Source organism: Diaphorina citri, unplaced genomic scaffold (assembly GCF_000475195.1).
Source record: "Diaphorina citri unplaced genomic scaffold, Diaci psyllid genome assembly version 1.1 scaffold409, whole genome shotgun sequence".
Taxonomy (NCBI): Eukaryota; Metazoa; Arthropoda; class Insecta; order Hemiptera; family Psyllidae; genus Diaphorina; species Diaphorina citri.
In genome coordinates, this window is record NW_007377844.1 from 180,018 (window position 1) to 191,828 (window position 11,811).

General features: G+C 39.7%; 4 protein-coding genes across 4 annotated transcripts in view; all 4 read left to right on the plus strand.

Moving 5' to 3' along the window:
- LOC103508562 (transforming growth factor-beta-induced protein ig-h3-like) overlaps positions 1 to 1,773 on the plus strand; it is a 78,928-nt gene extending 77,155 nt beyond the window's left edge. The window contains exons 11-12 of the mRNA XM_026823132.1: positions 484 to 643; positions 1,531 to 1,773. Of these exons, the coding sequence (XP_026678933.1) occupies positions 484 to 643; positions 1,531 to 1,773 (403 nt within the window). The remainder of the gene's footprint in view (positions 1 to 483; positions 644 to 1,530) is intronic.
- Positions 1,774 to 2,423: 650 nt separating this feature from the next.
- Positions 2,424 to 5,097, plus strand: LOC103508563 (kinesin-like protein KIF23). Its single transcript, XM_026823133.1, has 4 exons — positions 2,424 to 2,657; positions 3,156 to 3,490; positions 3,901 to 4,209; positions 4,853 to 5,097. Exons 1-4 carry the CDS (start codon positions 2,641 to 2,643, stop codon positions 5,095 to 5,097), a joined length of 906 nt encoding a protein of 301 aa, XP_026678934.1. The 5' UTR covers positions 2,424 to 2,640.
- Positions 5,098 to 5,183: 86 nt separating this feature from the next.
- On the plus strand, positions 5,184 to 6,160 carry LOC113467132. The gene is made up of 2 exons (XM_026823138.1): positions 5,184 to 5,262; positions 5,857 to 6,160. The coding sequence occupies exons 1-2, from the start codon at positions 5,203 to 5,205 to the stop codon at positions 6,118 to 6,120; spliced, it is 324 nt and encodes a 107-aa protein (XP_026678939.1). The 5' UTR covers positions 5,184 to 5,202; the 3' UTR covers positions 6,121 to 6,160.
- Positions 6,161 to 8,844: 2,684 nt separating this feature from the next.
- On the plus strand, positions 8,845 to 10,567 carry LOC113467129 (protein tilB homolog). The gene is made up of 3 exons (XM_026823134.1): positions 8,845 to 9,059; positions 9,307 to 9,474; positions 10,560 to 10,567. The coding sequence occupies exons 1-3, from the start codon at positions 9,050 to 9,052 to the stop codon at positions 10,565 to 10,567; spliced, it is 186 nt and encodes a 61-aa protein (XP_026678935.1). The 5' UTR covers positions 8,845 to 9,049.
- The last annotated feature ends 1,244 nt before the right edge of the window (positions 10,568 to 11,811 follow it).

The window sequence follows — 11,811 nt, forward strand, 5'->3', positions numbered from 1 at the left end:
ATCTAACTACATAGATATACGTAGTTCACGTACATAGTTTACCTGGAAATCCTCCTTGAATGAGCCAGATTGAAACAAGAAGGGGATTTAAGTCTACAAGGGTTCTCAAGGGGGGCAGCAAAACAGTGTCACTTAGAATATTCTAAAACTACGAATTGGGAAGAAAAAATCCAAATACCAAATTGGGTTTTAATTTCAAACAAGAACCTAATACATTCCGGAAAAAGAGATAAGAGGTATTGGGGTAATTCAGCTTCGTGACAAAAAGTTTTGATAAAAAAAAGAGTGATATCCCCCAAAAATAACACTTTGGTATTGAAAATTAACGCCAAGAAATAATTGGTCATTGTTTAAAAACTAAGTGATATAAAAATAGCAGCCCGAATTTTGAGCTTTTGAGCCCATTTTTATTCTATTGTTCTCTATTCTATTGACATGAACAACTATTCTATTCTATTGTATTCCATTCTATTCTATTCCCAGGTATGAAGCAAGTCCTCGGATTCGTCAGAGGGTTAGCATGATGCTGGAATATCTCAAACGACCCCTCAAATATTCTTTCTACAGCACATTTCTCATTATTGATATGAGCACGTTCATTGGCGGAATGCGACTGGCCTACTCTGTGTTTACACTGCTACGAGTAGTACTGAATTAGGTAGACAGCGAAAGTACCTACCTACCTACGTAGGTACTTATACCTTAGTGGACTTTATAAATACCTAGGTCTATGTTTGTCAGCAGCTATGTTACTTTTAAGGTGTCCACAACAGAGTAGGTACCAACCCTCGACCATAGCCTAGTATCGACCCCAGAGAAAATAAACCATGCTAATGAATAAAAGCTTTCTCAACGGAGCCTTGACCATAGTATCGACCCTAGCAGAAAATGAGGTTCCATTCCATTGTGGACATCCTGGTGCGAAGGTCGAATGGTCTCGGTGATGGTCGATGATCAATATCTAGGGTCAATGGTCAGTACATCGGTAAGTCCGTATAAAGTAGTACTTACCTAGTACCCTACTGCCTGAAGAATTTACTGATCTAAATACCTAACAATGCACCAGGGTGTCCACGACGGAGCCTGGAACCTCCTGCTTATTTAGGATACGTTTGAAAATTTTGAGATTAGACAAAACCATCGACCATCCCAGAAAAAATACTAGGCTTAACTTCCCCTTTTTCTGCGAAGGTTGCTACTATGGTCAAGGCTCCGTTGAAGACGCTTTTATTCATGAGCATGGTTTGTTTATTTTCTCTTGGATCGGTACTACCTAGGCTAGGATCGATAGTCCGTTCTCCGTTGTGGACGCTTACTAAGGTACTTGAGTTGTAATCGTTTCGTAAGAGATGGATTTTACCCGAACAAACTAACTATAGGAATAAAGCGTCTCAGATGAAGCTTAGTCTGAAATAAAGATATCATGTTAATTGATCTTATTTATCACAGGCATTGTACCCAATTAAAAAAAAAAAACAAGTAAAAATAGAGTAATCTGATTGGTCCTGACATTTGATTTTCTCTCCTCAGCTACCTCTGTTCAGCGGATTCCAACCAAGGGCGACGGTACAATGTGCTCGCATTATCAACACAGATGAGAAGGGCTGTGAGACTGTGGCCCACGAGATCGACAGACTGCTGGAGCCCCCAACCCAGACCACCCTTGAGTTTATCAAGAACAACCCGAATCTCACTGTTCTCAACCAGATCTTAGAGGTAACTAGTTCAGGACCGTACGAGTATTTACGGAGGGGGCGAGGGTCCCCCCCTTGACTATAATTTTTCTCTTTTACTGTAGATTCGTGTAATTTCGTCTGGCTGGGGGACGTTAAACAGGGAGTAGACCAGCTTAGTCTGGCTGGGCTCTATGATCGCGGGCCGCCAGGACATGGCAGGATAACTCATCGTGGACCCGGAGCCACCCTCGGGGAAATATTTTTACGGTAGGTAGACATAGACAGGTAGGTATACGTACCTACATAACGTACCTAATAAAATTTGGTATTACTTACCTACCTACCTACATATTTATCTCTGTCCAAAACTAGGTTGTAGGTATTGAATAAAGCCTAAAATGAACACGAACTGCTTCGCAGCGCTGCAAGCGAAATGATTCTATTTGAATATTTTGAGTGACCAGATAGGTAGGTATCTTTACATTGGATTAAAAAAAAAAATCTCTTCAAAAACTATAGCCTTCAGGGCTTCAGGCGCAAGCCGCAAAAAAATTAACTGGCAAAAAATACGTACCACCATTACAAAATGTGCATAATGCATAAAAATGTGCATAATTTTCAAGGGGAGATAGAGTGACAGCAACACTTGACAACAATGTAATTTAAAAATAAACGGTTCGTTTTATCAGTTTACAAAAAGTTTTGACAAGATTTTTTGAATTTTTTGATAATTTTGATAAAAGTAGCTTGATTTTTGATTTTTTGGTCTTGAATTCTTCTTCATTGGTCTGCTAATAGCCATATTACAATTTCCATTCAGTCAAAGTAATCCAACGTCTGTACCTTTGAAAATAATCGTATTCTGGCACTCAAAGAAAATTAGAGCACAAGGTACAAGTACCTACCTACACCTACTTCTGTCATTTTCCTGAGTTTCCTGTTTTTTGAAAGACAGCAGGAGCAAATGTCTACCAAACCTGGGTAAGTTCTTAGAATGGTACTTGTGCAGAAGTCACGTCCGTGGAATATTGCTACCAAAGGAACTGGCACAAACGAGCAGTGACCCTGGTAATTATAGGGTTAGGTTAAACGCAAGAAAGAGTTTACACAATTAGAGCAGTGATTAGTGTTATTATAGGGTTAGGTTAAATACAAAAAGGAGCTTTTCTTTTCCACGGACGTGACTTCTGCATGATTACCGGTATTGATTTCATGGTGGTTATGTAAATGTGTTATTTTTGTATCTGCTGTGTAAATCTGCCGAACTAACAAAGAATTTTTAATCCAAGCAAGGGTCCATTGTAATTTATTTTTGAAAATATTGTACCAAATACATGAGACCTTGCTTAGACTGCGGGAGTAAAGGGACTTTTCAGTCTCATTCTGGCAGTATAAGCAGGGTATATTCTATTCTATTCTATTCTATTTCCAGGGGGCATTTCACAAAAATGATTTTTGACCATCATTTACAAATTTCAGGAAAACTCCAAGAAGGGTGAACTTTCAAAAGTCCTCAGATCCTCTGCAAGTGTTCTGTCGTATTCGACCACTGCAGAATGCCTACGAGGAATCTTGCATCTCTGTCTTATCCAGCACAACCATTCAATTGACCCCTCCTGATGGTTCGAATCCAAGGTATTTCAACAATAAGGAAGTTCAATATGTGTTCAAGAAGATATTTGACACAGATTCTGATCAGAAGCAGATATACATGGAAGTAGCACATCCATTGGTCGATAATTTGATTCATGGAAAGAATGGGCTGCTTCTGACCTATGGAGTTACAGGAAGTGGAAAGACATATACAATGAATGGTAAGAAACCATCATAGAGTGAGGGAGAGTTTTTTTTTTGTGCAGTACCAATAATGCCTTTTATACCTCCTCAATACTCCTTATATTTTCACCAGGGGTTCAATTATCTCTTCAAGATTTCAAGGGTCTTCACAAAAGCTATTGTACCACTGAACAGTCAGCGTTTCTGGAGGTCCCAGATGTTACCAAATAGTGAGCACAACCCCTCATTAATGGTCATTAGTGGTTGGGTGGAAGAGCTCACGTAAGTGAGAACCCTGCCACTTAAAAGAAAGCCCTAAAAAAAGGGGGGGGGAAAAAACCTTACCTAGCAGTTATCAAACAAATCCCTTCTAAATCTCTCTGTGGGAGCTGAACATTTTTTGCACCCTTTCCTTTTTTTTCTAATCCCTAATGTTATTCCCCCCAAGGCTCCCCCACAGATGGTGGTATCATGACTCGCTGTATTGACGTCCTCTTCAATTCCATCCTCGCCTATCAACCTCCCCGCCACACTTTCAAACCTGACAAAATGAACGGGTTTGAAATTCTAAGCAGTGATGAAATCAAGCAGGTTCGGGGAGTGAAGACACTAGGAGTGAAGAAGAATGTGGAGTGCAGAGTGAAGGACGAGGAGAAGATAGAGCAAGTTGATGAAGATAATGTATACTCGGTGTTTGTATCCTATGTGGAAATATACAACAATAGTGTGTATGATCTGTTGGAAGAAATACCTGAAGGTAATAATACTAAGGGCAGCCTCAAAACTAATGTGGAGTGCAGAGTGAAGGACGCGGAGAAGATAGAGCAAGTCGATGAAGATAATGTATACTCGGTGTTTGTATCCTATGTGGAAATATACAATAATAGTGTGTATGATCTGTTGGAAGAAATACCTGAAGGTAATAATACTAAGGGCAGCCTCAAAACTATTGATACTTGATACCTACCTAATTGTCTAAAATAGTTTGACACTATAGGTAAGTAAGTTTTTTCTTCACCAAAATCCTTTGATCTTGCCTGCTTTATGTGGGTTCCAGGCCATGTTGATTGACTTTAGTTTAAATCTTACCTTTAAGTATAGAGCTTATTTATGTTGATTAAATAGGCATAAGTCAGTCCTTTATCCCAGTAGTAGGTGACTACATATTTACTGTAATTGTGATCAGATTTTAACATAGTAACAGGGATAAAATTCTATACCTTGTCTGGGATTGAATTAAATCCCAAGCATGGTATTGTATTCTTATTTGCATGACAATTTGATCACATAATATAGCTTTAAGGGCTAGGTGGTAGAGAACGCTCCTAGTTTTAACTTCTACCCAGGTAAGTTGTTGAGACTAGACTTATGACCTATAACATTCTATTCTATTCACACAGGTGGTACTGGCGACAAATCCAAGAGCACTCCTCTCAACAACCGCCTGATACGGGAAGACAGCTGTCAGAATATGTACGTGCATGGTGCTAATGAGATTGAAGTAACCACGGCTGAAGAAGCACTTCAAGTATTGTACAAGGGTCAGGCTAGGAAGAAAATGGCGCGGACTTTGTGTAACAAGGAGTCCAGTAGGAGTCATTCTGTGTTCATGATCCGGCTGGTACAGGTAAGATTATTATATTAGAATATGTACGTGCATGGTGCTAATGAGATTGAAGTAACCACGGCTGAAGAAGCACTGCAAGTTATTGTTTCCTTGTTTCCAGTGGAGCCTTTCAGACGAGCTCTCATGGAGTTAGAGAGTAACGCTAGAGTGGCCAAAGCGGAGAAAGACAGCTTGAAACCTAAGGTGAGTTGAAATAATTAGCTCCACACTGTCGAGCTTGTTATAAAGAAGCTCCCGATTTTCGATTCCTTGATTTTAGAATCACCAATTCACCATTAATCCGGATTGTGCGATGGATAAAGACATATAAGTACCCCCGCTTAGAAAACTTGTTTGTTACTATTAATGAATTTATTTAATTTTAACATCCTTTGTAAATACTTTTTTACTTAAGTTATACATATATAAAAATGGATACTTTTACGAGTAGGTTTTTATATCCCGACTCGGAGTTTCGTCTATTTCATAGACATTTTCAAGGGAAACAAGGGAAACTTAAGTAAAAAAAAAACTTGTTTGTTTGTTTCTGCTGGGATAGGACTATGAAGTTACTTGATTTTCTTTTATTTCTATTTATTTTCAGGTTCATACTTGTTTGTTTGTTTCTGCTGGGATAGGACTATGAAGTTACTTGATTTTCTTTTATTTCTATTTATTTTCAGGTTCATACAAGAACGGCACACACTGCCGATCTATCAGGGAAGAAATAATGTACCTAAGGATAGGTGGGTTGGAAAGAACTGCCTTAATTGACATTTTTTGTTCTTTTTTTCCTAGCTGGAAGCAGCCCAAAGCAAGGTGATCGAGATCGACAACAAGTTGACCTCAATGAATTTACAACTGGAGAGTCAGGTTCGCGCTAATGAGGAGCTCAGACGGACTCTGGAACACAAGGAAATGCTGGTGCAGAAACTCAAACTCCAGAAGGAACACACGGAGGAGAAGATGAAAGCTGACAAGACACGTCTGAGCCACAAGTTTAAATCTAAGATCAATCAGCAGGCTGAGATGTATGAGGTGAGATTTTCTTCCGAGTACTAAGTAAATCACTGAGTTATTCTAAGTTTACACTCAGATTGTGGTCCCGGCCATAAAAATTGAATACTTTTTTTTAGTAAACAAAACTTCTATCATAAATGTATTTTCCTTCTTTTTTCGGGAAACTTAATACTGAGGTTATTTTTCAACTCCAACACGTTGGCTGCCAAAATGTATTCTTTAGTATTTACTACATATTTATTTACCCACAGGTTCTCATATATTTATGAAAACATCTCCCTTAGATAGATAGACTCTTTAATTCTTGAAATTTTTTCATCAAACAAAGAAAATTTCACTCAGAGGCCCCTCTTTCAGATAACCATTTAAAATACATAACATCCCGTGGGAGCCAACGTGGTTGCGCTATCACTCCAAAAGAGGGAAAATTGGGAAAGTAAAATACGGGTCTGGTTGAATCACTTTATTATATTTTTATACGGACCTATTAATTTTAAATTGAAAGTTTTTTTTTTTTTTTAAGAGGTTTGACAGAGGGAACTGTAACTGCTATGGTCTTATCGTCCCGAAATCGAAGATAGAAGGAAGACAGGGTAAGTTCTTTCGAAATCAGTACCTGTAACAAACGCGATTCGTTCTTATTGCGTACTCCAAGAATCTTGGCAGAGACAGGTGAGATTAGATTGGTGATTGCTTAGTGGTGTGAGAGAACAAAACAGTCCACTATCATAGCACAATAAGTAATAAGCTTGAGCTCCATTGAGCCATACAATCTCTTGATAATCAGAAGTAACTTTTGTTCTTATTGCGTACCTTCTCCAAGAATCTTGGCAGAGACAAGTGAGATTAGATTGGTGATTGCTTGTAGTGTGAGAGAACAAAACAGTCCACTATCATAGCACAACAAGTAATAAGCTTGAGCTCCATTGAGCCATACAATCTCTTGATAATCACAAGTAACTATTTCAAAAGATCTAGGTAGGCAATTTCTTTGAGTAGGCTACAATCTGTTTTGATGTAAATCTAGAGATAAGTTAACCTTTTGCAGACAGATTCATGTGTCACATGAAATCATGGTTCCGCCATTATGGTAGGAGAAATATAACTTAAATCTGGCGATACGGTAGGATTCATGTCCAGCATGAAGCTACAGATTTACTCGCTACGGTCGGCTTGATTTTTACAGATAGGAGGCGTTACGGTAGATGGACTTGATATTGTAATTTTGTTGATGGCATTGTAAACAGTCTTGCTGACCCATGACCCATTGAAACTTTTAGTTTAGGTATATTTCTCACAAGAAAAAACTTTGGTAATTATTCAGAAGCCACAACAATGAAAAATAAAGATCCTTTTTGCTTTAAACCTAAGATCACCTTCATACTTGGCGTCAAGTTTTCTTCACAACTGGTTTTTTAGTGAGATATCACCTCTTTTTTTTCAATAAACGAGGCAAATTCTATTCTACGAGTACCTTTGAGGTACTCGTAGGGCTCAAATAGGTATCTATCTACTTGGATACTTGGCGTCAAATTGTTCTCACAAATGGTTTTTTAGTGGGATATCACGGATTTTTTTTAAAATCTTTTATCTCGTTTTTCCTTTTCCCCAGGGGCTTCGTTCGGGTCTCGGCCTGTTTTCCGAACCTCAACGATCGCACTCGGGATTGTTCGGCAGTTTCCGGCGCAACTCGTTGTCTCAGCATTACGAGAACTTGTTCTTCAAGAAGGAAAAAATCTTTTATCTCGTTTTTCCTTTTCCCCAGGGGCTTCGTTCGGGTCTCGGCCTGTTTTCTGAACCTCAACGATCGCACTCGGGATTGTTCGGCAGTTTCCGGCGCAACTCGTTGTCTCAGCATTACGAGAACTTGTTCTTCAAGAAGGCTAGCTCAGCTCAGCAACAGTCATCGTGTGGCTCGACACGCCATCTTATGGACTCCGAAGACACGGTAAGTGTAGAAGGTCCGGGTTCGATGCCCTAAAATCAACAAAAAATTTGACCCGATTGCAATACTTGTCTCTTTAGCCTCATTACATAGTGTACTTTATAGTAATAGAAAGTAAAAAATTTGCATTGTATTTCTGTTACAAAATTACAAATATTTCAACGGGGTTACATCCTGATGTTCTCATGTTGACCCAGCACCTAAATGAGAAGTATTGTTTCTCTTCTCGGACATTATTATTATTATTTATTTTATTTATTTTATTTATTTATTTTATTCAATTGACCAGATTGCAATACTTGTCTCTTTAGCCTCATTACATAGTATACTTTATAGTAATAGAAAGTAAAAAAAATTGCATTGTATTTCTGTTACAAAATTACAAATATTTCAACGGGGTTACTTCCTGATTTTCTCATGTTGACCCAGCACCTAAATGAGAAGTATTGTGTCTCTTCTCGGACATCTGGTGAGGGACATCCTACGGGATGGTGACTTAGTGAGTGACATACTACGGAATGGGTATGTTTTTATTATTATTTATTTATTTTTTATTTTACTGGAATTCAGTAAGGTAAAAAAATCTACTTCGCGAGTCTGATTTTCTTCGCCTTTGTGTAGACTTGATAGAGATAGAGGGAACTGCTACTGATAATAATAATATTGAAGTTTATTTTAAAGTCTACCATAAAACGAGACCTAACTAGGCTGACAGCTGGCAATGGCAACACACTAAGTATCAGTCGAATTTTTATGGGCGCCTGGTAACTAATATAGTTATGCAATATGCCACACAGCTTTCCAGTGACTCCTCCCTCTACCTTCGTTCCATTTTCTTCTTGTTTATTGGTTGCCATGGTAACATTGTTCGAGTACCTTACCTACCCTACTGGGTTGGCTTTCTTCATCTCTTGTTCACAGTTCATTTTAGTTCGTGTTTTTCTCCTACCAGATAATCCTGAGCTTGTAATTTTCAAAAGAACTCTTCACACTCTGGAGTTATTTGGTAACACATGAGCTGATAAAATGGTCCGAAGTAAGTATGATGTAACAGGACACACAAAAAGGGCCCCATAGCCCAAACCGAAATTTATACTAATACAAAATGGTGAGGCCCAAAAACCTGTACAGACACTCTGAATTATACATGTACCGTATTATTCATCCAGTTAAAAATCGTATTATTTCATTCGTGAAGTTGAAAAAACTCAGCCTTTTTTGGACTACAGGTAAATGAGCTACCTATAATAACATCTTTACTGATGTTCCTTTTCCACTTTTAGTCTCAGAAGATCTGGTCAGAAAGCGAGCCGAGCACAACGACAAGGAGATTGGTACTCTGGAGGAGATAGCTCTCCATCAGGAACATATAGAGAAGATAGAGGCATTGGATAAGTGGTGCAAACACTTGAGAATACTGCTCCTTCATTCTAATATCATATCTAAACTAGGTAAGAGGTAGGACTTTATTGTTAAACTCCTTCAGTTGAAAAATGTCTATAAATAATAATACATAATAATAAACTAGGTAATGCCCACGCTCAGACCGGCTGACCTAGCTCCACAGGTCTGACTGACTGCGGTCTGTCAGAATGTCTGAGCGTGAGTGGCTGACAAACGTCTGTGGGCTGTAGATCTCGTAAATGTGAAATTTAAGAGGTTTGATAGAGGAAACTGTAACTGCTAGGGTCTTATGGTTCCAAAATCGAAGAGAGAAGGAAGACAGGAGAAAGCCATCAGTTCCGAGAACAAACCTTATCCCTTCAGGATAAAATTCGCCCCGGGTGGGAATCGAACCCGCGGCCTAGCACTTACAAGGCAGACACGTTACCAACCCAGCTAACTAGTTATTATTACCTCATGAACTCCATTCTTTGCATTACTCTTTATGCCAGCACCACTAGCTGATGATTTTTTAGTTTTTACACCCAGATCTTTTGTCTGACTGGATTTGAGTGGACTCTTGTGATTTTCTTTTTCTTCACTGGAAGGAAAAAGAACGGAAAGCATTATTAGCCAGTGCATAACGGTTGTAAAATGCATGTCTTAATAATAATAATAATAGACTCTTGAGTGGAAGGCAACCACTAGGCGAGGTTAACGCCTTAGGCGTTCTCTACCACCTAACCCTTAGAGCTCCATTATTATGTGGCCAAATTCTCAAATAAATGAGGATAAAATTCCATACCTCGGCTGGGATCGAACCCACGCCCTCCTGATTACCAGGCGAGCGTCTTGACCACTACGCCACCGAGGCAGGTTGTGACGTTGTGTTAAATAAAGTATAGCGAAGCTATAACTACTTACTAGTAATGAGAAAGTACTGCAATCAGTCCATTTTTTTTTTTTTTAAGAGGTTTGATAGAGGGAACTGCAGAAGGAGTTTGACCGATGGAACTGTAACAACGGAGGTCTTATCGTTCCGAAACCGAACAGAGGAGGAGGACAGGATAGAAGAAATCCAGCCGTTCCGAGAACGAACCTTCATTAATTGCTACGAACATAAACGGTGATGAAACACCTCTTTTTCTTTCAGATTTTTAAAAGGCAACCCGTGTTCGGACTATGAACACTACCGGAATTACATTATCGCGGTGTTGCCTGGGTTGCAAGAGTTGGACAACGTCCTTATAGAACGATCTGACAAGATTATTGCCCAGAGAATGTATGAGGACATACTGCCTAGTATTGAAGAAGATCAAGAGACGTACAAAGGTAAGGATGGATTTTTATTATTATTATTTTCTTTCCAGAATCTAATCCTGGCCCTAGGCGTTTTTTTAAAGAGGTTTGATAGAGGGAACTGTAACTGGAAGATCTTATCGTCCCGAAAGCGAAGAGAGAAGGAAGACAGGATAGAAGAAAGCCAGCCGTTCCGGGAACGAACTTTATCCCTTCAGGATAAAATCCACCCCGGGTGAGAATCGAATCAGCGACCTAGCACTTACCTACCGCTCTGAACTGGACTTAACAACCACAGTCTATTTCGTAAATTTTCATTTCCTTTCCCCAGTTTTTCGCGCGCAGCAACGCATCCAGAACGCGCACCTCCTCTCTCGACCAATCACACAACAGGATATCGATACCATCAACCAATCAACCACGGACAATTCCCCCGAGTCTCGCATCTACATGTCCCGTCTCAATCAGGCCATACACGAGAAACAAAATGCAGCATCAAACATGAGTCTATGATCGAGACCATTCACACAAGCGAGAGCGTGACGTACATGTGCTGTACGCATTTGATTACTCCCTCGAAGCAGATCCAGGGGGAGCTGCTCATTATAGCATCAAACATGAGTCTATGATCGAAACCATTCACACAAGCGAGAGCGTGACGTACATGTGCTGTACACATTTGATTACTCCCTCGAAGCAGATCCAGGGGGAGCTGCTCATTACGAGTGCGGGGCTCAAGTTCATTCCGTTCAATGAGAGTCATAACTTTGTGACGAATGCCGTGACCGAGGAGTTTAGTGAACATGAGCAAGTGATGAGCGAGGGGAAGAACAGTGAGGAACCAAATGAGACAGGAGCGGAGACGAAGCGAATACACAATGCTATTGATGAGGTCGATATTTCAAGATAAAATTCCATACCTCGGCTGGGATCGAACCCACGTCCTCCTGTTTACCAGGCGAGCGCCTTGACCACTACACCACCGAGGCTGATGAAACACCTCTTTTTCTTTCAGATTTTTAAAAGGCAACCCGTGCTCGGACTATGAGCACTATCGGAATTACATTATCGCGGTGTTGCCTGGGTTGCAAGAGTTGGACAACGTC

Coding starts and splice junctions, on each gene's coding strand:
- LOC103508563 (XM_026823133.1), top strand. Junction 3,491..3,900: donor AAAGACATATACAATGAATG/GTAAGAAACCAT, acceptor ATTCCCCCCAAG/GCTCCCCCACAGATGGTGGT. Junction 4,210..4,852: donor GTTGGAAGAAATACCTGAAG/GTAATAATACTA, acceptor CTATTCACACAG/GTGGTACTGGCGACAAATCC.
- LOC113467132 (XM_026823138.1), top strand. CDS start 5,203: ATGGAGTTAGAGAGTAACGCTAGAGTGGCCAAAGCGGAGAAAGACAGC. Junction 5,263..5,856: donor AAGACAGCTTGAAACCTAAG/GTGAGTTGAAAT, acceptor TTTTTTTCCTAG/CTGGAAGCAGCCCAAAGCAA.